This window comes from Chelon labrosus, assembly GCF_963514085.1.
Source record: "Chelon labrosus genome assembly, chromosome: 3".
NCBI classification, from domain to species: domain Eukaryota; kingdom Metazoa; phylum Chordata; class Actinopteri; order Mugiliformes; family Mugilidae; genus Chelon; species Chelon labrosus.
This window is the reverse complement of record NC_140339.1, coordinates 28,428,382-28,454,662: the sequence shown is the minus strand read 5'-3', so window position 1 is coordinate 28,454,662 and position 26,281 is coordinate 28,428,382. Positions and strand designations below refer to the sequence as shown.

The 26,281-nt window shown below is 40.3% G+C and overlaps 1 protein-coding gene across 4 annotated transcripts in view; it reads left to right on the top strand.

The window, feature by feature from the left end:
- Positions 1-20,434, top strand: part of arnt2 (aryl-hydrocarbon receptor nuclear translocator 2) — a 48,003-nt gene extending 27,569 nt beyond the window's left edge. For 2 of the 4 annotated variants that reach the window (XM_084541205.1, XM_084541204.1), the window contains 10 exons: positions 467-601; positions 3,349-3,423; positions 5,105-5,256; positions 7,559-7,631; positions 9,265-9,388; positions 9,526-9,628; positions 9,792-9,930; positions 11,004-11,154; positions 17,145-17,290; positions 17,471-20,434. In XM_084541205.1, coding sequence (XP_084397331.1) covers positions 467-601; positions 3,349-3,423; positions 5,105-5,256; positions 7,559-7,631; positions 9,265-9,388; positions 9,526-9,628; positions 9,792-9,930; positions 11,004-11,154; positions 17,145-17,290; positions 17,471-17,569 — 1,197 coding nt within the window. In that variant the 3' untranslated portion in view covers positions 17,570-20,434. The other 2 variants (XM_084541203.1, XM_084541202.1) reach the window with 1 other exon arrangement.
- The last annotated feature ends 5,847 nt before the right edge of the window (positions 20,435-26,281 follow it).

Here is a 26,281-nt window from a genome sequence, read left to right as displayed (position 1 = left end):
AAAAAGAAACTTACCACAAGATATATTAGACAATCCCTTCAAGGAGATGAACTGTGTTTTGTTTATTGATTATGGACTGTTGTCTTAATGAGTCATTATCACTTGGTTTATTAATGTTTTTGCTTTCTATTTGAATCGGATTCATAGTTGATGGGTAAATATTATTGTGAACTGAGGCAGCAGGAAAAATGGTGAATGGCTGCCATGGTTTCTGCTATTAATGAGTCACAAATGTTTTGTTGTTAATCTTAGTGTCTTCTTGTGGCTCCTCTGATTCTGCTCTGTGCTGTTATTGACAGTCACAACCCAAATAGGAATTTGCAGTTATTAAGTTTGGGACTGAGTGTGGATACTGGTGATGTCAGTTGGTAAACAAACAAAAGCAGCTACTGATGTAAGAAAAGACAATGTTGTATTTGTGTATATGGATCTTAACTTAAATATTGTATGTCTGTGCCTATTCAAGGTAACCAGCTCTCCAGTCTCTATGGATATGAACGGCCTGTCGGTTCCCACAGAGTTCCTCTCGCGTCACAACTCCGATGGTGTCATCACTTTTGTAGACCCACGCTGCATCAATGTCATTGGTTATCAGCCTCAGGTCAGCTAAGACAATAACACTGACTTTGTTTTGTGAATGTCATGGAGAACCGGAGCACTGCCTGTGCCTGTATCGTAACATGGTTGAGATTAACTGGATGTGCCATCCATTGCTGTTTGAACATTATTTCATGTTCTGCTTTGTCTTTTAAATGTGATCCGACTCCTTATCATCAGCACTGTCAGATACACCTAAAACTGCACTTGTCTGGTGAAAGAAAGTGCTACTCTGAACTGAACCTATCATCAGCTGCAGTCATGTTTTTGTGACAATATGCCAAATAGTCACACACTGTTATCTAGTAACAGAATGATGTCATATAATCAAAAAAACTTGCACAAAGGGTTTAGAGGGAAATCTCTGACTTTGTACCCTGGCTATGCTCAGATTGATCATTAAAGTGGATGTGCTAAAGTTAGCTGAAGAAACTAGTATTGATGGTCCATGCATAACTGTATGGGACAGCAGTTTTTAGGTTTAAATATGATGATGAAACCCATCTAATGTGAATGTGTAGGCTTTGTTATCCTGTAAAGAATAACAAGCTTGGAGCATTTAATATCTAATAACAAGATATTCTGCTGTATCTGGTGGAGCTAATAATAATTCACATGAACAAAAAGCTATTGGCTAATAATTTATCTTTGTGGCATCAGGTGCTGGGGAACCAGGGCAACCTGATCAGAAATGAGCTGCTGCAACAAGCACTAGACATTTATGTGTGAGAGCAGAGAATAGAGAACAGTTGGAATGCTGCTACTCAAGTAACCCCAGTGAGAGGAGTTATGCAGTAAATGTGGGGCCTGTGGACCCTTCAAAACCCAACATCTAGTTTAACATTGAAACAAGTAGTACCTCAGTGTTCTAATATTTGCAAACGGCAACTGCTGTTACAACTAGAGACTGACTAAGAACAACACAAATGTTTCAGCAAGGGGCAGCCAGGTCAGTGGGGAGATGTTGTGTTGAACTTGTAAGGGCTTGTTAGAAATTCAGCAGTAGGTGACCTGAGATTGAAGCTCTTATACGAGCTATGAATGCAGCATTAAAAACATCCCAACCAGCGCCACTAGCTGATACAAACCACAGTAACAATAATACACTATATTACCAAAAGTATTCGCTCACCCATTCAAATGATCAGAATCAGGTGTTCTAATCACTTGGCCTGGCCCCAGGTGTATAAATTCAAGCACTCAGGCATGCAGACTGTGAAACAAGACATTTGTGAAAGAATGGGCCGCTCTCAGGAGCTCAGTGAATTCCAGCGTGGAACTGTCATAGGATGCCACTTGTGCAACAAATCCAGTCGTGAAATTTCCTCGCTCCTAAATATTCCACAGTCAACTGTCAGCTCTATTATAACAAAATGGAAGCGTTTGGGAAAAACAGCAACTCAGCCACGAAGTGGTAGGCCACGTAAAGTGACGGAGAGGGGTCAGCGGATGCTGAAGCGCATAGTGCAAAGAGGTCGCCGACTTTCTGCACAGTCAATTGCTACAGAGCTACAAACTTCATGTGACCTTCAGATTAGCCCAAGTACAGTACGCAGAGAGCTTCATGGAATGGGTTTCCATGGCCGAGCAGCTGCAGCCAAGCCACACATCACCAAGTGCAATGCAAGGCGTCGGATGCAATGGTGTAAAGCACGCCGCCACTGGCCTCTAGAGCAGTGGAGACGCGTTCTCTGGAGTGATGAATCACGCTTTACCATCTGGCAATCTGATGGACGAGTCTGGGTTTGGAGGTTGCCAGGAGAACGGTACATTTCAGATTGCATTGTGCCAACTGTGAAATTTGGTGGAGGAGGAATTATGGTATGGGGTTGTTTTTCAGGAGCTGGGCTTGGCCCCTTAGTTCCAGTGAAAGGAACATTGAATGCTTCAGGATACCAAAACATTTTGGACAATTCCATGCTCCCAACCTTGTGGGAACAGTTTGGAGCGGGCCCCTTCCTCTTCCAACATGACTGTGCACCAGTGCACAAAGCAAGGTCCATAAAGACGTGGATGACAGAGTCTGGTGTGGATGAACTTGACTGGCCTGCACAGAGTCCTGACCTGAACCCGATAGAACACCTTTGGGATGAATTAGAGCGGAGACTGAGAGCCAGGCCTTCTCGACCAACATCAGTGTGTGACCTCACCAATGCGCTTTTGGAAGAATGGTCAAAAATTCCTATAAACACTCTCCTCAACCTTGTGGACAGTCTTCCCAGAAGAGTTGAAGCTGTAATAGCTGCAAAAGGTGGACCGACATCATATTGAATTCTATGAGTTAGGAATGGGATGGCACTTCAGTTCATAGAATGAGTAAAGGCAGGTGAGCGAATACTTTTGGTAATATAGTGTATATATCTATATATCTATGCATATATATATATATATATATATATATATATATATATATATATATATATATATATATATATATAGAGAGAGAGAGAGAGAGAGAGAGAGAGAGAGATAGAGAGAGATAGATACCTGTTTTCAATAGTTTTCAATTTGCCTCTCATGGAATCTCTCAGTCACATTGTGTTATTCCTCACATGAAGAAATTCAGTGACTCAGACAATGAAAACAAGCAGTTTAAGAAGGGAAACATTTGTATCGTGCAGTGCTAGGTTAACACGTTCCTGTTACCAGTCAATGAGTCATCCTTTTTTATTATGATTTAACCAAGATTCATTTGGGGAAGGTACTTGACTGTAATATGTTAAAATTCCTGACTGTTTTCCTGTCCTACAGGATTTGCTTGGGAAAGATATTCTGGAGTTTTGCCATCCTGAAGACCAGAGTCACCTGAGAGAAAGTTTCCAACAGGTAGGACTTGACTCTAGCTGTTGACCTAAAGGTATATTTTTCTATCAGGTGAAATGAAAGATCACATGTTTAAAATGTGGAAAAAAAGAAGAACACTCAGTGTGGCGTTTGCATGTTCTTCCTGTATCTTCATGGGTTCTCACCAGGTACTCCGGCTTCCTCCCACCGTCCAAAGACATGCTTGTTAGGTTAATTGTGAATTGCCCTTAGGTGTGCATGTGAGTGTGAATGGTTGTCTGTCTCTCTGTGTTAGCCCTGTGATAGACTGGAGACCTGTCCAGGGTGTACCCCGCCTCTCGCCCAATGACAGCTGGGATAGGCTCCAGCACCCACGCTTCCCCTCACAGGATAAGCGGTTACAGAAGATGAATGAATGAATGAATGATTAAATAAAACCAAGTGAATAATTGTTGTCACCTCAAGTCTTGTAGTGAAGATTTAAAGTCCATTGCAAGGTACCAGAATATGTTTGCTCACATGTACTGTATTTAGAAATAAAAAAACATATTGGCTTTGAATCTCATGTGGGGACATCATGACTTTTCCAACCCATGTTGAGCTGATTTTAACTTTGGAAAGCATCCTGACATTGCATTTCAATAAGCTCTTGTGCTCCACATCTACCTTTATTTGTGTTGGCAGAGAATCGGTGGAGAAAGCTTTTAAGAACCAGGCTATTCCTCTCAGTAGCAGCTTAATCTTAACACTGTATAATGGAAAAAAAAACTATTTATGGCTCGTGCTGAATTCTCATACTCCCTGAGAAAATATTGGGTGATTCAGAATTGATGCACTTTTACAGTTTTGATCAGCATTAACCTCGTGGTTAAGTCTATTGTTCAAATGATTAACAATGATAAGATTAAGCTCTGAGAGCTCAACCACCCTCCCTCGATTGACTTCCATTAGTGCAGGTCCAGGGGCCAGCACTCTGGGTTCAACGCTCATGATGAGCACCCTAACGAAGGAACGTAGGCCTTGTACATAAACAAAGACACCCACACAAACACAAAAACACATTAAAATTCACTCATAGTAGTACAGTATGCTGTACTACTATGACAAGGGACTTGCCTTTCAGCAGATATGCTAACCTCCAGCACATTTCAGTTTTGTTTGACTGACTAGAGTGCTGGCAGACTGAATGATTGGCTTTACAGATTATACAGTTTGAGTCCGTCTGCAAATAATTAGCCTTCTCTCCAATAAACGTGATTCTGATTATGCGTTGGTCAGCTGTTATTTTTGTGCATGACACATACCCTAGGGCCTAGTGTAGTACTCAAAACTTAAGTGATGAAAAGCATGTGTCTCTCACTGACCACTGGCAACATAAGCTTTCACAGTCTGTCTAAACTCATTTGAAGGACTTGGACCTCTTTCTTTTGTCTTCATACTTATGAGTGTTCCTGTTAAAAACCCATAGTTATATTATTGATAATATTACACTGCAAACCAATAAAAATCGAGCTTTTCAGTTATATAGGAGGCAGGGATGGGATAGTAATCTAGTTTAGTAATCTGTTTTATTGGATGTGAGTGTTTGTTTAATTTATACTATATTTATAGTTATTTTCTGTCCATGTGAAATTTTTAATCTCTGCATTATTCACAGACCAGCCCTAATAATTAAGAAATATATGAAGCTGCATTAAGAGTCAGGGTGTTTTTCTGTTTCCAGGTGGTGAAATTAAAGGGTCAGGTCCTGTCAGTGATGTACCGTTTCCGGATGAAAAACAGGGAGTGGATGCTAATCCGAACCAGCAGTTTCACCTTCCAGAACCCGTATTCTGATGAGATAGAGTACATCATCTGCACCAACACCAATGTCAAGTAGGTTCCTCATCCATCTCATTTTTTATTATTTAATTTAAAAAAAATTTTATGACCAGATCACCTGTATTAAACCAAGAACTAACACAAATGAATTTTAATAAACATCAACCTAATGTAGTGCTGCGACTAATGATTCTTTTTTTCAATTGAATCATATATGGATTTCTTTTGAATTCATCGGTTAATCTATTGATTCTTTTTTTGAATAACCTTTTGGTTAACTACTAAACAAACTGATCTTCCACTACTAAACTTTTACTCAAACGTAATCATAATGAAATATTGTACATGACATTATATGATAGACCATCCAAGGCTAATGATACTATTCAACAAAAGTTAAGATTTATTCAGGTTTGACCGAATATGGAAACATGTTGTTTGATTGGAAATGCACTTGTATTATTTATCCGAAAAAGTGTGCTTACACACTTTGCCATGTTAGCCATTAGTATCTGCTCTAGTCTTTGTTGAGTTCTTGTCTGAAAAGCAAAAGATGAGGATACAAGGACTCTCTGATCAACATGGGTTCAGGGGCTTACACTCTCACACTATATACGGCTCCACTTGCTTGTAGTCATCATGATAAGGACTGTCATCATCCCAACCAATTACAGATGTAAACTTAAAGCTAATAGCTTCCAGTGTATGTGCATGCATGTGCATCACTGCTCTACATGTTTCAGAAATACTCACCTGTGTGACAGGGGCTAGATATTTGTTGATATGTAGAAATGTTTGTATGTATATTACATATGATGTACATATGACAAAGCTAGACAATCTAGTAGAATGGAATTAGTAAAGAACTTACTTCTGATTCAAAAGAGTGATTTCAAACATTGTGGGGTAATAATCTCCAAAGAAACATTGAACTGGGCCCCTTATTTTCTTTCTGAATATGACAAAAATTACATTTGCCTAATTGCGTCATGTTTTATCACATTTCATGTAATTTGCTTCATTAAGATATTCCATCTGGTCTTTAGAAAATGCTGCCGTGCATCCACAGTTTTACTGAGCGGTAATTTGTTAAATTAAGTTTAAATTGAAAGTGATTCATAAGCAGGTGTCCTGCACGTCCAACCTGCTCTGAAATAGATGACTTCTTCATTTGAGTTGTCACTTTCAATGGAACAGTTTCCTTCTAATACTGATTTGGCAAGTACATAGCTGTTGATTTGAGAGCTTGGAATCAGTGCTAGACAGTGCTGTTGATGGGTTCACTACCTTTCCTGTTTTATCTCTGGGCAGCAGCTGATCACAAGCCATCTAGAGCTGCAATTGGCAAACATTCTGTGCCATCCTCAACCACAAAATAAGCCTTTGCGGTAGCCAATTTCCAGCTGATTTTTCTGTGGTGAATGTGGGACAGCATGCCTTTCAGCTTTCACCGCTTCCTGTCACATTAAATTTACATACATATTGGTAGAATGTACAGTCCATGAGTGTACACAGGTACACAAAATAATAACACAACAGAACACACAGAATTACATTGGTGCAGACATCAAATCAAAAACTGAGTTTCAGTGTTCATGACTAGACATGCTATGTTAGACAAGTTCTTGCGATGCTGAGCTTGTGTTTACTACACTGTGGCATTGTGTTGTAGCAAGTAGTACACAGCTGACTTTTGTTGCTTACATAAGTCACCAGAGTTTAAGAAACTATAAACACACCTACATATTTGTTTGGTGTTATAGAAACACACTTAATATATCCAGTAGTCCAAGTTGCGAAACTTTCATTTCATATGAATTGTTTTGGTTGTGTTTGCGTAAATACAAAAATGCACACAGGTTGCACTGTCTTCTGCTGAAACTGCCTCCAGTTTTTATATAAATGTCATTATTCACGTCAAATGAAGGTCAGCTGAAGTCTCAACTAATAGTGCTAATGATTCATCAGTTCTCATTAACTTTAAGACTTTGTGGCTCCATAGAAGGTACTTATATACATCAAGTCCATTAAAGTGCTGTCAGTCACCAGGTTTGGATTCCCTCATAAGGATCCCACATGGGCGCCGTTCATGCAGGAAAATTCCACGAAACTGTCAGATAAATGAGTTACCTGTAAGTCCGTTGTGGGACATTACCAGAAGTTCTTTTTTAATGTTGTTTCAAGTGGAGACATATCGGAAAATTGCCTAAAGCATCTATGATTGAAGTGGGATTGATAAATACTGTTGAACAGTGCGTGACTGTAGGAATTTCTATTTCTATTTCAAGCATGTAGTGTATGTGTCAGTTTGTATTATGAGGTGCTGATTGTGTGTATTGTGTGCTGTGTTTTGCAGGCAGTTACAGCAGCAGCAGGCAGAGCTAGAGGTTCACCAGAGAGATGGACTGACTGCGTACGATCTCTCCCAGGTATGCCTCTGCTTTAGAAGAGGTCAACTGGACTTACTTCCACTTACTTAGGTTCACTTACCATCCTAACGTTTCACAGGCTTTTTCAGTTCTGTCTAATGGGGAGCACCAGGCATTTAACTTCTTGTGCTGTTGTTAGCACCACGAGCGACATTGACTATAATTACAAGGACAACGTTTCTTCAATCCAAATTCAGATTAGAGCTTTCATTAAATACAATGAAGTGATAAATTATTATTATTTCTAGTAGTAGTAGTAGTTGTGTATGTGCATCATTGGATTTCATTATGGGGAGCGTTTCAATACAACCAATCAGAGCCACTTAGTTGTATACAAATTCAATTCCACAGTGCTCAGATGATGTATATAACGACATAAAGCCCAACTAAATAGTTTGTTTTGCCCAGCAGAGCTTCCTCTGAGCAAGATTTTTTTAAGCTCAGATAAATTGGAAGCAGGGAAGTTCAACTGGCTGGTTCAACAACAACGTGCTGGTGGATTTGACGGAAAAATAACGACGCTAAATTAATTTAATAGAAGATGATGACCACGACTATTTTCAACATTGCTCACATCAGTTTAATCTTGTTTGATCAAGGGTTTACATGGTGATTAGGTGCTAATTGATTCCTATTGAATGGATTATAATTCGTTTAAAAAGGTTATTGGGCCAGTCTGTTCCAACTGAAGTGGTTACACGGTGCATTTTTATTCTGATTGGGCTATTATTCCGATTATTTGTGCAATATTAGTGTATGCGCAAGCACAGTCACTGACTCACTCAACCATCATGTGAGTCGTTAGGGTCTCTAGTCTGCTTTAGAATGGCTGCATGACCCCTCCAGAGTATGTGGAATTTTATTATTGTAACTAAATAACCCATAACTCATTTGAAGGCGATGTACTGCACACCCTCTTAAGACAGGAATGTGTCTTGTATTCAGATTTTTCAAATAATAATAATAATAATAATAATAATAATATTTTATTTATAGGCACCTTACAAAACACCCAAGGACGCCGTACAAAGTAAGACAGGGTTTAAAATACATAACAGACATCAAAAGCAATAAAAGATTTGGTTCAAAAAGGATAAAAACTCTGGAGAGAATGGCAGTCAGGGTGGGGAGGCTAATAGGTGGGTTTTGAGACGGGATTTAAAAATAGTTGATGTGTCAATGTTACAGATGTTTTTTATTGCTTGCAGACCAATAGTTGGTGAGAAATTCTACGCAACAAAGAAAAACATAAATAACCTCCTTTTTTTGTGCTGACCTCAGCTTTTTGTTTTCTGTGCATACCAAGAGTTAGTGAGATGTTATATACAGATGGATAAATATGACACTTCTTTGTATTTTCAAGTAGTACAGATGTTGCATGAGATGGTGTTGAGTTTCAGGAATGAAGAGTACAACAGAGTCCTCTTTTTTGTTATTCCTTTCTTTCATTCTTTCTTTTTTGCTTGGCTCTTTGACCAGAACCCCTGGCTAACCCTTGTAATCCACATGAAAAGTATTTGGCTATTAGACCGGCTAGTGTCTGACATCTCTTACTTGTGTCTACACACACACACTAAGCAGTCTGTGTGTGGATTGCAGGTATAATCTGAACAAATCGAACGTTTGTCCTCAGGTACCTGTGGCCAGCGTCAGCAGTGGAGTCCATGAGGCAGGGAAGAACATCGACAAGACAGAAGCTCTGTTCTCCCAGGAGAGAGACCCGCGCTTTGCTGAGATGTACACCAGCATCTCTGGCTGTACGACACACACACAGAAACACACAAACATTGTGCATACGCTGCGCACTAATAGCTGCCCTATTTATTTGTATGTCCTGCTCTCTCTGTTCTCTGTTTTTTCTATAATTCTGATTGTGGTGTGTGTTTGTGTGTAGCGGGAGATAAGAAGATGATGGTTCCCTCCTCTACAGCTGGAGGACAGCAGCTCTACTCCCAGAGCTCTCCTTTCCAGCAGGGGCACTCTGGCAAAAGTTTCAGGTACATGTGAGATGTGTGTTGCATGTGCATGTTCTGGTGACCTAACAGCAGGTTAAATTCATAATTCACACAGTTAGGTATCTGGTGAGATAGTGTGTCTCTCTAGAGAAAAATAAATCTGATTTCACTCTTGTATCTTGTTTGACTGTTCGCATGTGTGTAGTTCCTCTGTGATCCATGTCCCTGGTGTGAATGACATCCAGCCATCAGGCTCATCCAACCAGAATCTTGCTCAGATCTCCAGACAGCTTAACCCAGGCCAGGTGGCATGGTCAGGCAACCGCCCCCCCTTCTCTGGACAGGTAATACGCATAGATTGTTTATTGCTGAAATGAACCAAATGTATCAATAATAAAGTCAGCAATTTCCAAGGTTTCCTTTACAGTCAAACTTTTTCTGTTTCTCTGCTCTCTGGTGCCACTGAGTCCAGTCCCTGGTGCCGATTAACAGATGGACCTGTATTATTTTGACTCCGTTTCACAATCTTGTTGATGGAATGTGCTCAGCATATGTTTCTTTAACAGGCTCATCTATCTTCCACGCACAGGCACACTGCTGCACTTGTCAGGCCATTCCACTGGGCTGAATTCTTTGCTGTTCAGTAACCTCTAAAAGTATCACAGTAACTAGAGCCAGATGATGTGAGTGGAAAAGATGGTTGAATGTTTACAGCAGTCTAAACACAGCAGGCATTATAAACTAACAGGTTGGATTTCCATGTGCAATAAACCTAAAAATCTTCAGTTGCCCAACTTTGGAAAGGCCAGTTTGGTCACACTGATCTGGAAAACAAGAATAGTGGGAGAATTTTGACTGTGGAACATTATTAGTGTTGGCTTTAGAGTGGTCAGTTTCAAGTGTTGCTGCTCTGCTGAAAACAACTAACTGGGGAGAAGTGAATGAGAAGCCAGGATAGATCTACAGCTTGATTGGTGGCTAGACATCTGGTGTAGAGGCCAATTGTGGATGATTGCAGACTCACACACTTAAAGAGTCAAGACAGAAACATGACTTCCGTTTGCATTTGTGATCACTGTGGTGAAATATACAGTAAATATTGGCTGCTACATTGCTATCTACCACACTCATCACCTTGTACTGTTGAGTAGAAAGACTTAGGATGGCATAGTCTGCCAAAATCATCAACAGAAACTTGTTTTGGTGCAAGTAGTGTGAACCTTGTGAGGCTTTCCAATTAGATTTCTGAGTAACATAAATCATTTCTCTAACCAATGCTCAGGTTCATTTTGCTTGCATTTAAAAATGGAAACTCATTTACTTCGTTTTAAAAGAATATATTTTTTTTATATTTTGTGTCAAGTAAGGGATAAATAAGTAATCATAATCTATGCTAACCAGTATCTGTGCTCTTCAGTCCAGTAAAGCCCAGTCCAGTCCATTTGGTATTGGTTCTGGCCACAGCTACCAGACTGACCCGGCCTCCTACAGTCCCCTGTCGTCCCCAGCCACGTCCTCCCCGAGCGGCAACGCCTACTCAGGACTGACAAACCGCAGCACAGCTTTTGGTGAGCCCTTCTCTTCATTCTTGACTCTTATTTATTACTAGGCAATGTGGCATCCTGGCTGTGTGGTGTGATGGGGGATATTCATTTTTGCTGTGGATGTGTGCCACTGTCCTTCTGTTACAACCTTATAAACTGGAATTAAGTGAAGGAGGCACAGCATGTAACAGAAACATACTTAAGGCATATTCTGTCCTGTAGATGCTCTAATTAGCTAGCGGTTGGCAATATCTCTGAGGTCAGCATTACCATATTAACAGAATTATATTTTACTATGTGTGACATACATAGATACGAAGATGGTAAATAAAGTAATCAAATAAATTCCATTATATTTTATTAATTTTGTTGGCCTCAAATTCAAACATGGAACCTGTAATAGGGTTGTCTCTTTTTTTATCACTAATACGACCATCAGTCATTTCATAAATAAGAAAAGAAATATTTTCAACATGATTAATTTTCCATTAACCTCTCAATAAGGTACAAAGAACATAAAAACATAGCAATATGGATCAGTGACATGACTCCTCTTCGGTCTGGGACTGCTCCATCACAGAATCCGTCATAATCCAATAAGTGATTTTAAATCCATTTCATGCCAGTCCTCCAATTAATCACATGTAGTAGCAATAGCATATAGCCTTTCAAATAGTAATGAACTTGAAACTGTATAAAGAGGAGAGCAAACTCTGACTTTAACCGTGAACTCTTAGTTGATGAATCCTGAGATGGTGAGTTTTCTGTTCCAGAACAGCTGATCAGAATTATTAGTTCAACGAACTCTTACTTAGGCACATGCGAGATTAATGACAAAAAACAAACAATGGATCTCCAGTACTATAAATGATCCTGACAGTGGGTAAATACAGAGCAAACTTTCCATTTTAAACCTCTGGGGGTACCATGTCATCAACTTGAATTTTCCTTGGATTGATGACATGGCAGGAGTTTACATTCCATTTAAATTAAAGAGCAGGAGAAAGCAACTGACGATGAAATCATGGATCAGACAGATAAAACATTTGCTTCTTAACCTATGATTGTAAAGTCAAAGTTCAATGCAGTAATAATGATTCTGATGATTTGCTGTTGAAAATATGTCTTGGTTCACACTGACTGATGATTTTAGATGTGTATTTTACATCAGAAAATGTTGCTTCACATACATTTATTTAATATATATTTCAACATGTATAAAAATGATTTATGGCTCCAACAAACTATTATTTTTTCAGTCAATTAGTCTATAAATTTAGCTAATAATGATATTCACCTGAAAGTTAAGATTTAAGGACATGTGTCATTACATTCTTAATTAGTGTCGATAGTATCATTTCCAATCACAGTGGCTAGTGTTGATTGTAGTTAGAAATGAAATCTTTGTTGCTTGGTTTTGTAGGTCTATATGTGCATTAACAAACTGCTAACAACTTGCATGTTTCTGGAAAGCAGCACTGGCTTCTGCTCTAGGGAATCTCCTTTAGATGAGGAAGCTACAGCAACTCCCAGACACCAGCCAAGAATCAGGCAAAACTTACTGTAATAGGCCAAATGCTTGTGCTGCTGTGGCCTCATTTTGAGGTTAGAAAGCCCCAGGATGTTCTCTGATGCTCGTGCGTTGTAGCTGTGCTGCTGTGGTAAACCATTTGTTTAAAGACCCACACTTTTGGTGACTGGGATTAGGGTTTTTAGACAAAGCCTAGTTTTCAGCAAGCCTAGCAGCAGGAGCCAGCATAATTGAGTTAACACTGTGATACATGACGTGTTGCTGCAGCCCTAAAATAATGGCAGAGAATTTAAAACACTGCCAGAACGCACTTTTAAATCCAGTTTTAGACTGGGAACGTAATTTCAGCTGCACCCAATCATCCTCACTATAACAGGAATCAGGAAAGTCAGTTTGCCCAATCACAGCATGACAAATAAATGTTCATTGACCTGTGCCTAACATTCAAATAAATTATATTTATGTAAACAGTGGTTACTGCAGTAATGTACAGCTAATGTTCAGTGTAGAGGAACAACCTGACAGGTGCCTTGACGTCCATAGAGTCCCAAGGATACAAAGGAGAACAATTCATAGACCAGGATTTTAATGTTTGATATTTCTGCAAATGAATGTGTTTTGATATGAGCTTTGATATTGACTGTAAAAATTAAGAACTGTGGGGTGGCACAGTGTTGTGGTGATTAGCACTGATGCCTCTCAGCAGGAAGGTTTTGGTTATGATTCCATCTGGGGCCTGTGTCTGCGTGGGTTCTCTCCAGGTACTCCGACTTCCTCCCACCGTCCAAAGACATGCTCATTAGGTTAATTGGTGATTCTAAATTGGCCGTAGGTGTGCATGTGAGTGTGAATGGTTGTCTGAGGTTGTCTAGCTCTGTGATAGACTGGAGACCTGTCCAGGGTGTACCCCACCCCTCGCCCAACGACAGCTTAAGAGTGCCCCCCCCCCCCACACCCATGACCCTCCAGAGGTCAACCGGTTACAGAAATTGAATTAATGAATTAATGAAGAAATGTGCCAGCTCCTTCAGGTACAGCAGAAGGAAAGGTGTCAGAGTAAATGTCTGCATTTTATAAAGAAACCCTGATTGCCAGCAGGTTAGGTTCACAGAGTCAGTTACCATGGCAACTGGCTCAGTTTAAGTGACCGTTCTCTCTTGAACGCAAAACGCAGACTTTCCCTCATCTCAGGGTTAACAAACTCAATTTTCACTAAACCCACTTTCTGGAATACACCCCAGACATAACAGCAAATTGTTCCTCAGGAGATTTTTTTCTGTGCATTCACCATATGTTTATTGCGGCGGCATCATGTTGGCTAAAATGCTGGTGACATTCATATGTAAACAAGAAAAAACACACATATAAACAGAACACTGACTATTGAAGATCTGCAAAAGTGATCAATGTCATATCAGTATGTTGTACAACTGGTCAATAATGTAATTATTGTGACCAGCCTTGTTGGAAGATCCACAGTTTATGGTGGCAGCACAAAACCTGTTGGAGATTGCGATATATAAAGGCAACTAGTCACCTAAGCATCTGTAGTGAGTTTATAGACTGCCAGCTGACTTGTGTGATATGAGACACCCCCATTATTATATTTAGATAAACAGTGACGGCAGTGACAGAATAAACTACACATGTGGTTGTTTCTTAGAAAAGTGGTTTGCAAATGACTGCATTTTTATTTGTTATTCAGATTCTAAAATTTAACAAAAATGATTAAATCCCTTGCATTAACACCTTGGTGCAAGGTCAGTAGGATCTAATTGTTTATGTCTAATTGATTATGTCAGTAATAAGTACTGCATTGTGTTATGAATATGTACATTATAAAGATCATCACATAGGGTGTTTCTAAATCTATTGAATAACCATTACACTTTGGCAAAGGGAGAAGAAGAATTAAGAAACAATTGTTGGTATCCTCAGACCTTCAAGATGGAAAACAATTGCATTGCAGAGAATTCAGTTAGAACAGACGTTTTGCTTTGAAGTCTTATCCCTTCTATCTGTACCGGTACTGTGGTAATTACATGGATGGGGAAGCAGAACAGGACAGAGCCGGAGTTACTCATTAACCATCCCAACCACAGTTTATATACATCATTTAGTACTTTTTTTCCTCAGCTCACAGTGTATGTAACAACTCAACCATTTTATGAGTGAGATGAACACAGCAAGCATGCATGTGAAGACCACTAAGGAAAAGCATTTTTCCACTGACAGTACTGATGACGTTGTACCAGATGGCCTGCATGCTTAAGTATATACAAATAACACTTCCAAAGGATGACTTAGTGTGGTACATATCCATGTGAGCGGCCCCCAATTTGTGGAACACTGTACAGATACTCTAGAACAGTGAGATCATTTGATAATTTGCGGGATGCATCTAGTGCTCATTACTCACTCACAAAGACCAACCTCCAGCCGTATACTTAAAGCTGCAGCTGCTCTGCCTGAATTGTTGTCTGAACTTTAGCTGCTACTGTGGCTTCAATCCGGTGCTATGTCCAGCTGGTACTATTTGAACGTTCTGCAAGAGATGTGTTACCAGCACATTACAGAGGTTCAGGAATTGATTAACTTCAATACAATGTTCAGCCAGAAAATTGCACACGCACAGTGAGAAAAACACTCAAAAGCAACTTTAAATTTTTCCCTCTAATGAGGATAACCACGCAAGCAAAATTCGTTTGACCTTCATAACACAGTTCGCAGGCAACGGAATTGCAGTTTTCCAGCCACAGTTCCTCCTATGCACCTGGTGCTGTCATTAGTAGCATACTCTGTGGCATTTTATATTGCTTAATGCACATTAACTTTTCCACTGCTCACTTTGCCATGAATTCTTCCTCGATGAACAACAGACAAATTTGTTTTTGCAAGTAAACGTTACCTACACAAAGTGTGAAAAACAAGATGGCTCTAGTTGTATTACAACTTCTCACCCCAAATCAAGTATTAACCACTTTCTATGCCACTTAAAACATTGTCACATTTGTTCTAGCATTGGCTACAACTGTAAAATTCATGATCATGGCATACACAGACTCATTAGGCAGATACTAAGGACTCATTTGGTTTGTTGTCCAAATAGCTATAGAAATGTCCAGCTTGAAACGGCTACTGATGCTCTTTTGATGAACACACTCATTAGCCAAATGGATTATCTTTTCTTTTGCATCCTCTACAGCCTCATGTGTTTGTTCTCTATTTCCCCCTCTTCTTCTTCTTTTTTTTTTATACATGCTATCTATTTTTACTCCCTTTATTGTTCCTCACAGAAACAATAAAGATGATGTTAGCCAGTGCCCTTGATTTGCTCTCTAGCTGTGTATTTTATTCAGTATTCATTTTTGATAAGCTGTTCTTTTTCCTTATCTTGTCTGCATTCCTCTTCATGTTTGCACAACCGGCCTCGTAGGGGGTTGATGAATCACTGTGTTTCGTTTCTACATGTACTCTTTTCTCCTCTTTCTGTCAGCCACTTATCCTCTTGTGTGTATTTGCATGAAGCATTGTGTTTATTGTGAAAGAGCCAAAGTTTTTTCTCTGGAAGGGGAGGCAGATTGTTTGCCATTTGTTGCTTTGTTTTAAACCAATGTCTGGCTACGGCTGATTTCCAAGGGGAGTTATCAGCAGGCGCTGACCACAGTTCCCCTGGATAGACCTGCCCTATATTAGAAAACTGTTGTGACTGGCCCGACACAGCCTAGGCTGGAGGGAAATCTGTTGGAAAGGGAGGTGGGCCAGGCATATTCTGGAAGTGCAGATGAAACATGAGTTGTCTGATCTGAATGATGACTTGTTGGCTATTGAGTGTCTTTCTCATTGATTCTACCTACATAAAAATGTATTAGGTACATTTTTATTTCTGCTGTAAAGCTGAGTCTTTTGGGATTGACGTTTTGGGTCACCCTCAAAGGTGAACTGAAGAATAGTAGTGTGTGAGCAGTCGATAAATAATAGTTGCTGGATGTAACTTCACTTCTGTTACTTTGTGCATAACCTTTTGACAGGTCTCACTGTTGGTTTATCACCGTGAGCCTTCGTACTCATCGTCCAATCATTGGGTAGCAACTCAACTCAGCAGTGTGCCCCAAAGAGCTATTAGAGGTTCTGCACAAGTAATCACAGTACTGAATTTATGTCCAACAATTACTATCTCTGGTTATTATTTGCTCCACTTTCTAATGGGATTAGCTACTGATTCATATTGCAGCCATGACATTACAGCCTCTGCAAATTGTACAATTCCAGTTCAATCCAGCCCCTCGTATACGTGCCATAGCAGAAAAATGACAGACTGGACAGTGTGCGACTACAGTCTGCATAGCAGCACAGTGTTGCAGATACTCTGAAGTCAGATCAAATGACACCAAAGAAGTCCTGGTGCAGTTTGATTTCACTGAAGATGTTATCAGGAAGTCTTTTTCTGCAGAGCTGTTCTCATGAATGAATATTTTTCCAGATGTGTCTGGGGAAAGCAGTCAAAGTGGAGCCCAGTTCCAGGGTCGTCCCAGTGAGGTGTGGTCTCAGTGGCAGAACCAGCATCACTCCCAGCAGGCCGGGGAACAGCACACACATCCCAACCCCAGCCAGACAGAAGTCTTCCAGGTGAGACGCACACACACACTCAAAGACTGTTGCTTTTGGACTCTTGGTTTAAAGTGTGTCAGAACGTCTTCCAGTTGCTGGCTGCTCACCAGTAAACACAGCTATGTGATATGTCTGATAAGAGCAGTGTGTCCTCAGCGCACCCCTGATCTCTGAACCCCCCTCCCTTTGTCTCTGCAGGATATGTTACCCATGGCTGGAGATCCCACCCAGGGAACAGCCAACTATAACATTGAGGACTTTGCTGACCTTGGCATGTTCCCTCCCTTCTCTGAGTAATACCCAACTGGTTCCATCACTCTCCCTCTCAGAACTGGACTGATGTTTGCATTTATCTCTCATGTTCTGTCTCATTTTTCTGTATCGCCACCACAGCTATGTGCAGCACAGTGAATGTCTGGATGCACTTGTCATTTCCACACATACACATAGTGCACTAATGTTTAGGCTTCAAGGCCTGCAGTATGTATCTGTGACCATACACATACCTCATTGTTGCAAGAGGAACCCTATTGTCAGATGGAAGGAACATCAGTCAGACATTATCAGCTCTTTGACTGTCGTCATGATGTCGGACATCATACAGCCTGCGACACTCAGGTCACCAAGACTGCTCAACTACAGTCAGTATCAACACCAGAGGAGGTCAGCCAGGCAATTTATAGCTATACTTGTTAGAGACTAGTGTCAGTATTATTATCTGAGATTTTACAGACTTTCCTCTTTCAGATTTGATAAAAATAGGACTTTTCGAAACTTTTCCCCAGAAATCCACGTCCACATGATGTCATTTGTCACCCGTTCATATCTGCAAGCCTCCACACAGATGACCAAAATTTATGACTGTGCCAAATGTGCATATGCAGCACCCAATAATGTACAGCTGAACTGCGTCCATGTCTGCTGCTGTTTGCGGCCACATCTGTTTTGGAGGATATTAGGGCTTGTTTTCAGAATGGAACGATTCCATCTGAGCAAAACATTCGCTTACAAACGTTTGCTTTCTGCTACAAAGGAAGCAGCTCTGTCACGTGGTAGTAGACGGATATCATAAATTTACATCGCTCCTCAACTACTGCGTTGTATTTACTTTTCAACTACAATTAATGCCGTAGTGCAGTCCAGTTCCCCTGTGACATTTTTTTTGTATTAGTCCCTTTTCATATTCGTATGATTGCTTTTGCTGTGTAATGTTTGTGGAAAACACGCCGCATTGGATATTGACAGAAATATATTTTGAGATCATTTAGATAACGACGTGTAGCTGATGCAAAGTTTTACTTCACAATATCTTCACATTTCATTTAACAGAAGCAACAGAAAAAAAATCATTACGTATGGATTGAATAATTTGTTCTACTCAGTTTAAGATGTCCCGGAGTTGTTGCAAACTATTGTCCGAGAGAACATGTGAGAGAATAATACATTTTTGACCCCAGGCCGATATAGGTGAAGCTGCAGTGTGTCTCATCGCAGTCAGAGTGAACTGACGGTCCTTTTACTTGAATGCATGGTTATATTATAGTGAGGATGCAGGTTAGTACATAACAACGCAGTTTATACAGCTATGTGGCAGTAACAAACATTTGACTTGACACAGCTCTTAATGCGACACAAAGCTGCTTTACTTGGCAAGAAATGTATCAGTGTCAACTTATGACAGAGCAAATCTAGTTTATGATCAGTCATGTTGGCATCTTTTCATGACTGCATCCATAGTTCTGCTTTTAAGATCGTGGAACGTGCTCTCAGGTCAGGCAGCTTGTCATTCGCCTGACCAGTATGATGATAAATTATGACTTCATCTGTCTTTCTGGTTGATACCTGGAGTGACTGTTGAGAGCACTGCTGATTCACATTTACAAGAATGACTACCTATTCCCACAAACACACAGTCAGATTTATGTTAGTGTTGATTATGTGCACCTCCATCTGTCTGGTGCAGCCTCTTGCACACCATAACTACGCTAAACAGCAGCAGGAGAGGAGGAGCTGCTGTCGTCACTCTGTCCATCAACCTTATTGTGTAACCTATATGTAGTGATGTCCTGAACTCTAGAAAAAAAACCCTGATGCGAGTATTGAAGGATTCTGTGTATAAATGAAATAACATTTAAAAAACTCATTGCAGACAGTTGCTAAGCTAAGGCTTAAAGTGCACTTCATGAAGCTAACTGCTAATCACACCAGCCTGCTTTAAAAGGGAAAAACCGCCATACCGTCCATGCAAAGCGCAGTATTTACTAGTGTATTTGGTGTTCTTCAGCTCTCGCTACTTGACTTTATTACTTTATAATCTTTTCAACGATTAAGAGACTGACTCATACTTTCTAGTTGGGGAGCTTTTACATGATAGATTGTATAACGTCTCTGACAGACAGATGGAGGAACCTTCAGATATCAGAGTCCTTTTGCTAAAGATCTCAAATTGATGTTTTTTTGTAAATAAAGTGATTTTTATGTCGACTTGTGTTACTTTCACACAGTACATTTTTTTTTGTGTAGGTTTTAATGATATTGTGTGCAACGTGAGTGCGTATTTAACTATTGGTATTAAGTTAGTCAGTTAATTGTACATTGAGTTCTAGACCTGTATAAATTGTGTAAATGTGACCCATTATTTTTGTGTAACAAATTGTGCTTGTGACAATAAATTCTTATTGGTTACGTGGCTTCCATTCAAAATTTAGACTTTCATTTTAGTATTTGTTTTTTATGATTGCTTATATGCACGGGTCAATACTAAGTACGCAACTCTTCCAATAGCCAACACAACAGCAATGAATATAGTCAAAACAGCCAACACTTACACGGATCAGCCACAACATTAAAACCACTGACAGGAGAAATAACATTGACCATTTTGTGACAATTCAATGTTCTGCTGGGAAACTTTTGGACCTGGCATTCATGTGGATGTTACTTAGACATGTAGCACCCACCTAGACCAGACCAGGTACCCCCACCTCATAGCAATGACACTCCTTGATGGCAGCAGCCATCCCCAGCAGGATGCAGCCTGACACAGACACACACACAAAAACGCTTTAGGAACAACTAAAAAAACATGAAGAACAGCACAAGGTGTTGACCTGGCCTCCAAATTCATTAGATCCCAAACTGATCAAGTATCAGTGGGATGATCCACAGAGGCCCCTCCCCTCAACCCAACCCCAAACAAAACAACAACATTCTGTTGCCAGACACCACAGGACACACTCAGAAGGCCCATGTCCATTCTCTGATGAGTCACAACTGTTTTGGAGGCACAAGAGAGACCTACACAATATTAGGAAGGAAGGTGGTCATATTTATTTTAATTTGCATAGTATAAGGGAAGCAACATTGAGTACATCAAGTGTTTTGACTATAGCTTGACAAGGTTAACATTCACATTAAGCACTTTTGAATTGCAGAGGTTCTTAGTCAACTGTAGTCCGTCTGTATTCCTAGTTTGTCCAGCACTGGTCTGCAAGACAGTGTCAGGCACAACAATATATATCATGTGCAAAATAACTATCTCATTATGTGTGTCCACTTGGAACAACAAGTTAACACAATTATAATTATCACAGTCTTGTTGGCTTGCAGCACACACGCTCCACACAGATAACAAACAACCACATTCATGGTTCAGAAACCACTCAGTGACCCATTGTTTTGAGATTCGCAGCTGAGCAATAGTGATGTGTATCTCTTGGCCATAAAGCTTAAACAGAGGGGAGAAACTATACACACACAAAACCCCAGTGAAAAGTAAAAGCCGTGCTCAGGCATCATGAAAAATTATATGGTGTGTAAAAAATAATAAAATAATGGTTGCTGGTAATGTATTAGCGACCACAGATCTAACCTCACCATCTAATAGAACAGTTTTCACTGGAGCGTAGATCCCACTGGCTCCAACATAACTCAAACCCTGACTGTGCCTGTATTTGCATTAAACTTCTTTACAGCCTGTATCATTATTTCTACAGATGATCTATCCCAGCAGCGTCTGGCTTTGAACAGGTCGGGAGCTAAAATTAATGAGTGGGTAAGAAGATGAATTGACCTCAAGTCAAATGTTCATCTGGAAGACTGAGCAGCACCTTGAATTTCATCACATTCATAAAGATAATTATATAGAAAATGTATGGTTTAATTCCACCAGCGTACTTGCCTTTGAACATGTTGACTCCAAGATCCAACATCTTAAACTCCATCCATGTTTATATGGTGATATCCAGTTTGAGGGACATCAACCCAACAAAATGCTTGACAATTTTTCAATACATGTTTCTAATATTCTACTGGTGATTATTGTTCTTTCTTTAACACCATGTACGAATGAGAATTTTTGGTAGATAGATTTGTCTGTTCCAAAAAATGTTGCGTTCAGCTTCTTTACATGCTTATATGGGGCGCCATTTGTAAAGATGCGCATATTAAAATGAACAAGCAGTTTTTCCCACATTTAGCTCTAAAAACATTAAAAAATGAGGTGTGAATTTTTTTAATTCACTTTTATATCACATTTACAGCAATATTTGTTTTTTTTTTTGTTTTTTTTTGTGAATTTGGAGCTAATATGCTAATATGCCGGTCAGCGGAAGTACCAAAATAAAAGCTTCATTATGAGCAATGCAGTGGTCAGGCGGTGTGACCGCGCGCCACTGTCGATGGTTTTACTCTCCGTGTTGCCCTTCACTGACTGACTGCATGTCCCGCGATTCAGCAGACAACATTGGAAGAGCGATTTTGAGAAATTCAGACTTTCAGCAATACATCTTCAGCGGCAGCAATGGCGACTCCATACAGCTCAGAACCACGACGGCATCCGGTAAGTTTGTTGTCCAACTAACGTTGCATGACAGATAGTTTAGCGTTAGCTTGTAGCTAAAACTGTCTAAGTGAAGCCAGCAGATGTAGCCTCCTCTTTGCTAGCTTAATTGGCGAGCAGGTGCTCTGTGCAAAGTGCCCTTGTTTTCATTCTACAGCGCAGCCATTTACAACCAACGAGACATTTATAATGGAGCTCCGGGCGTCACGTGACTTTTTTTTTTTTTTTTTTTTGATTCCGCCATATTGGCAGGAAATCTCAGAGGAAAGATGAATGAAGTTACCGGCCCGAATCGGATTGACACTGTTAATTAATCTAATTTAATTTAACTTTATTTCATTAAGTTTCCAAACTGCTGTGTAAATTAGTGGAAGTGGAAATAATGGGTAATAAATAGGTAATAATTAATAAATAAATAAATTAAGGAAAAAACAACAACAAAACAAACAAACCTATACCTATATGCTAAAAAAATCTGTGTGAATCTTATGAAAAGAGAAAAAAACATGCAAGCAATGTCCTCCTAAACCCTGCTTGCTAGACACTAATGTCTGTTTTCCACATTATATACAGTAAATCAGCAGGTAAATTATCCTGGTAGCCTTTTCCATCCAAGACGTGTCTACTTGGAAGTTTGGTCTTTTCAAGCCACCTTCAGCCCTCTGGGATTTGAATGATTTGTGAAGCATTTGCACATGCTTTGTTACTTTCTTACACAAAACAGTACATCAGAAATGTAAAAATGATCCAGTCATCATAAATCCAAATTATGTACAACACACTGACTGTAAGACAAGCTGCAGTTATTAATATATAGACGTTGTAGAGCAATATCTTTGTTTTTGTTTAAAGTTTTTCTTGCTGAGCGGGCTGAGCATTTCAGCACTCTGACTCATGTTGTGAGGGATGTGGCCTTTCCAAAATTTGCATTTTAGGGACTTAATTATAGTAGCAACAGTAGTTGGACTGAGTTCCATGTTTCTGAGTCATTTCAGGTTACAGCAATTTAACCCTTTATACGGTTTGGCACACATTAAAACCCTGGTGTTATTGTAGGGTGTGAGAAGACTTTTTTACTTTTGTGAAATTATTAAAAGTGTTAAAAAAATCCAGGTCAATGAAGTTAACATATATTATTCCTTGCCCTTAAGTGGTAAATGTATTTAAACCATTAGAACATAAGTGCTGATTCAGGCACTTGCCAAGATACACATGATCACATTAGACAACATTAAAGCGTCTTGAGACAGTTTGTATTGTTATTGACGCTATATAAATAAAACTGAATTGAATTGAATTCTTTGTGGTAGCTAATAAAGCAGTTACGTTCAGTGTCCATGCAGAGGTGAACCTTGTAGACCACATTTGACCCTGATTTGACCTGAGAATGCTGCCTTGATCTTTGCTGATTGGCTGGATGAAAACCACATGCTTCTAAACCTCACTGAGAGGCCCTGCGACACAATTTAACAAGTGCTCTGAAGTTGCCAAATATGGTTCCTTGCCCTGTAAGGGGTTAAGCAGCTTCAAACGGCTCCACACAGCTGATATGATGGTGACAGTTCTCACTCACATTCAAGATTCTGTGACACATGCTGCTCATTTGTGTAACATGGGACACACCGAAGGTCAAAGAGGTTTTTATTGTCATTTCAACCATATGTAGCAGGTGCAGTACATAGTGAGATGAGAGGACGTTCCTCCAGGACCAGGGAGCTACATGAAGACAAAGGACTAAGATCAATACAAGGGACTAAGCATAAGGTCTGCAGAACCTAAGTGCAAGTTTATGCAGAGAATACCAAACAGTGCAAACGGTGCAGGCAGTGTAGACAAACAGTGTAAACAGTGCAAGAACGAGAGACGTGGGTATGAGCTAGGGTGGTCGTAAACATTTGACTGATTACGTGCCTCATGACGAGCTTCGCAAAGCACTTCATAACAATGGGAGTGAGTGCGACGGGGTGGTAGTCACTGAGGCAGGACACTGTGGCCTTTGGCACGATGACGACTGAAGTGAGGCACAGCGGAACGACGGCGCTGCCCAGGGAGATGTTGAAGATGCCGGTGAGGACATCAGTTAGCTGTCCTGGAAACGTCTCCCTTCACGTCATGATGCTTCAGTTTCAGTAAAGCAATTGAGTCATAGTTTAAGCTTGTGCTGTATCAAATTATTCTTAGGGCATTAGGGCACACCCTTAGTGCTAACACGCAATGAAGATTTCAGAAAGGTAAAACTCTGCCTGAACAGGTACTGGCTGTTGCTGTTTATTGTCTGTATTTTCCAAAACAGCATGTGTACTTCAAATTTCCCATTAAAATTCATCTTCCCACTTAGCATTTCTGCGCTACGTGAGCCATGAAAACGTTTCTAGGGCCTGTCAAGTATGTATGGAATGCCAAAAGCTCAGATCGGTTTCTCTAAACACAAACTGGCAGCTCTTGGCACCTCTCCTGCTTGGCACTTTAACACCTTCCTTCAGTCCTTTGGGTCTTGAACAAACTGGTAGGTGATTTGAAAAGAAATAGTTTCCCACATACCTTCCTGACACAACATGCACTCCGATTAGCCTCTTAAATTCCCCTCTGACATCTGCTAAGCTCTGCAGCATTTTGACGGACTGGCAGGGAGGGGTGAGAAAAGGAACATTTCATTCTCGGGATGTCTTTATTTGGCATCTACATGCTGCAGTTGCCTGGCTTCACTCCATATCTCGTGCTAGATTGTCATTAGCTGATAACTGCCGAGATGGTGTTTATTTGAAAAAGGCCCAGCTCAAGTGTTGTAAATAGCGCTCCAATGGCATATGGCGTCTTTACAGCATCTTGCCTCGGGCCCTGAAACCATCACCGAGACACTCCGCTGTGCTGTGCGCCTCATAACGTGTGTGTTTGAGATAGGGTTCAATTTGCATAAGCCACCGAGATGTTATGCAGCTCGAGTGTGTGTGTGTGTGTGTGTGTGCGCATTGTGGTCGACGGAGCACAGCTGCATTCTTGTCTGCAGTCAGTATGTCTCCATGCTGACAGGTCTATCTTAAATCATACTGCCGTGTATCTCTTCCAAACACACTGACGGCAGTATTCAAACCAGAGGAAGAGAGAAAAAAAACAGCCCAACGGTCCCGTCAACACTTCTGCTTGTTTACCTGCAGCTATACACTCAACGCAACTTGATCATTTTCCACCCATCTCCATCCTGCCTTTGTATTCCCACCGTGTTCAGATTGTTGAGTGGACTGGAAATGAAAGAGGGGTGTAATCTATCTGACGACAGGGCCTCCAGAGAACACAAGTAGAGATGAACTCAGGAAGTCATCATGTGTTTAAATCCCATGTGAGGAATGTGAATTGTCTTTATATCATTGAGAGCAACTGACACAATAGATACCGTGTCATGTAATTGTTTTTCAGATATATCCACCAGCCAAGCTGCAGTAAATTTACACCAGTCGGGCACAATAAAATAAAAAACCCTGATAGGAGAAATTAATAACTTTAATTATGTTGGCCTGTCACTTGAAGACAGTTTTATAACAACTTGCCAAGCTGAACTAGCTCCAAACTAGAAAAATGTGATTACTCTGAATAATCCACGTGTCTTCAGCGGCAATTAGTCTTCACAGGGAGCTGTGATTGAGCATGAAACGCTCGTGAGCCTTTTGTGGAGAGCTGGACATGCTATGACTGACTGATAGAAATTACGCTACCACAAAGTGCAGCTAATGTAGTGCAGCAGTCGGTAGACTGAAGCCGCAAATAAAACAGCATCAGCTGCTTGTTTTTTCTGTCAGTGTCCCTGGAGCTCTAAGAGCTAATTGATTGTGATTAACAGGCCTCCTGTCAGAGGACTGAGAAGAAAGGCAACAAAGGCTGGTCCTGCTCATGTTGTTCTAATGCTCCCTTTAACACTCTGGGACTCTTCTGTTATGCTGACTGGTCTTCAGGCGTCAAATTACACCCAGTGTTACTGAGTCTCACAAGCAGCTTCATTATAACATCAACTCTGCTGATGGCTTTCTGAACTGAGAACTGTAAATTCTCATAAGGGCATTTAGCTTTTGATCCTCCAATGACGCTAGCATCACATGTGGCATCAAAACACTCCTGATCAAGTTCTGGTTCAGTTTCCATGGGTAATCTACCAACTATGACACCACAGCGAGGCA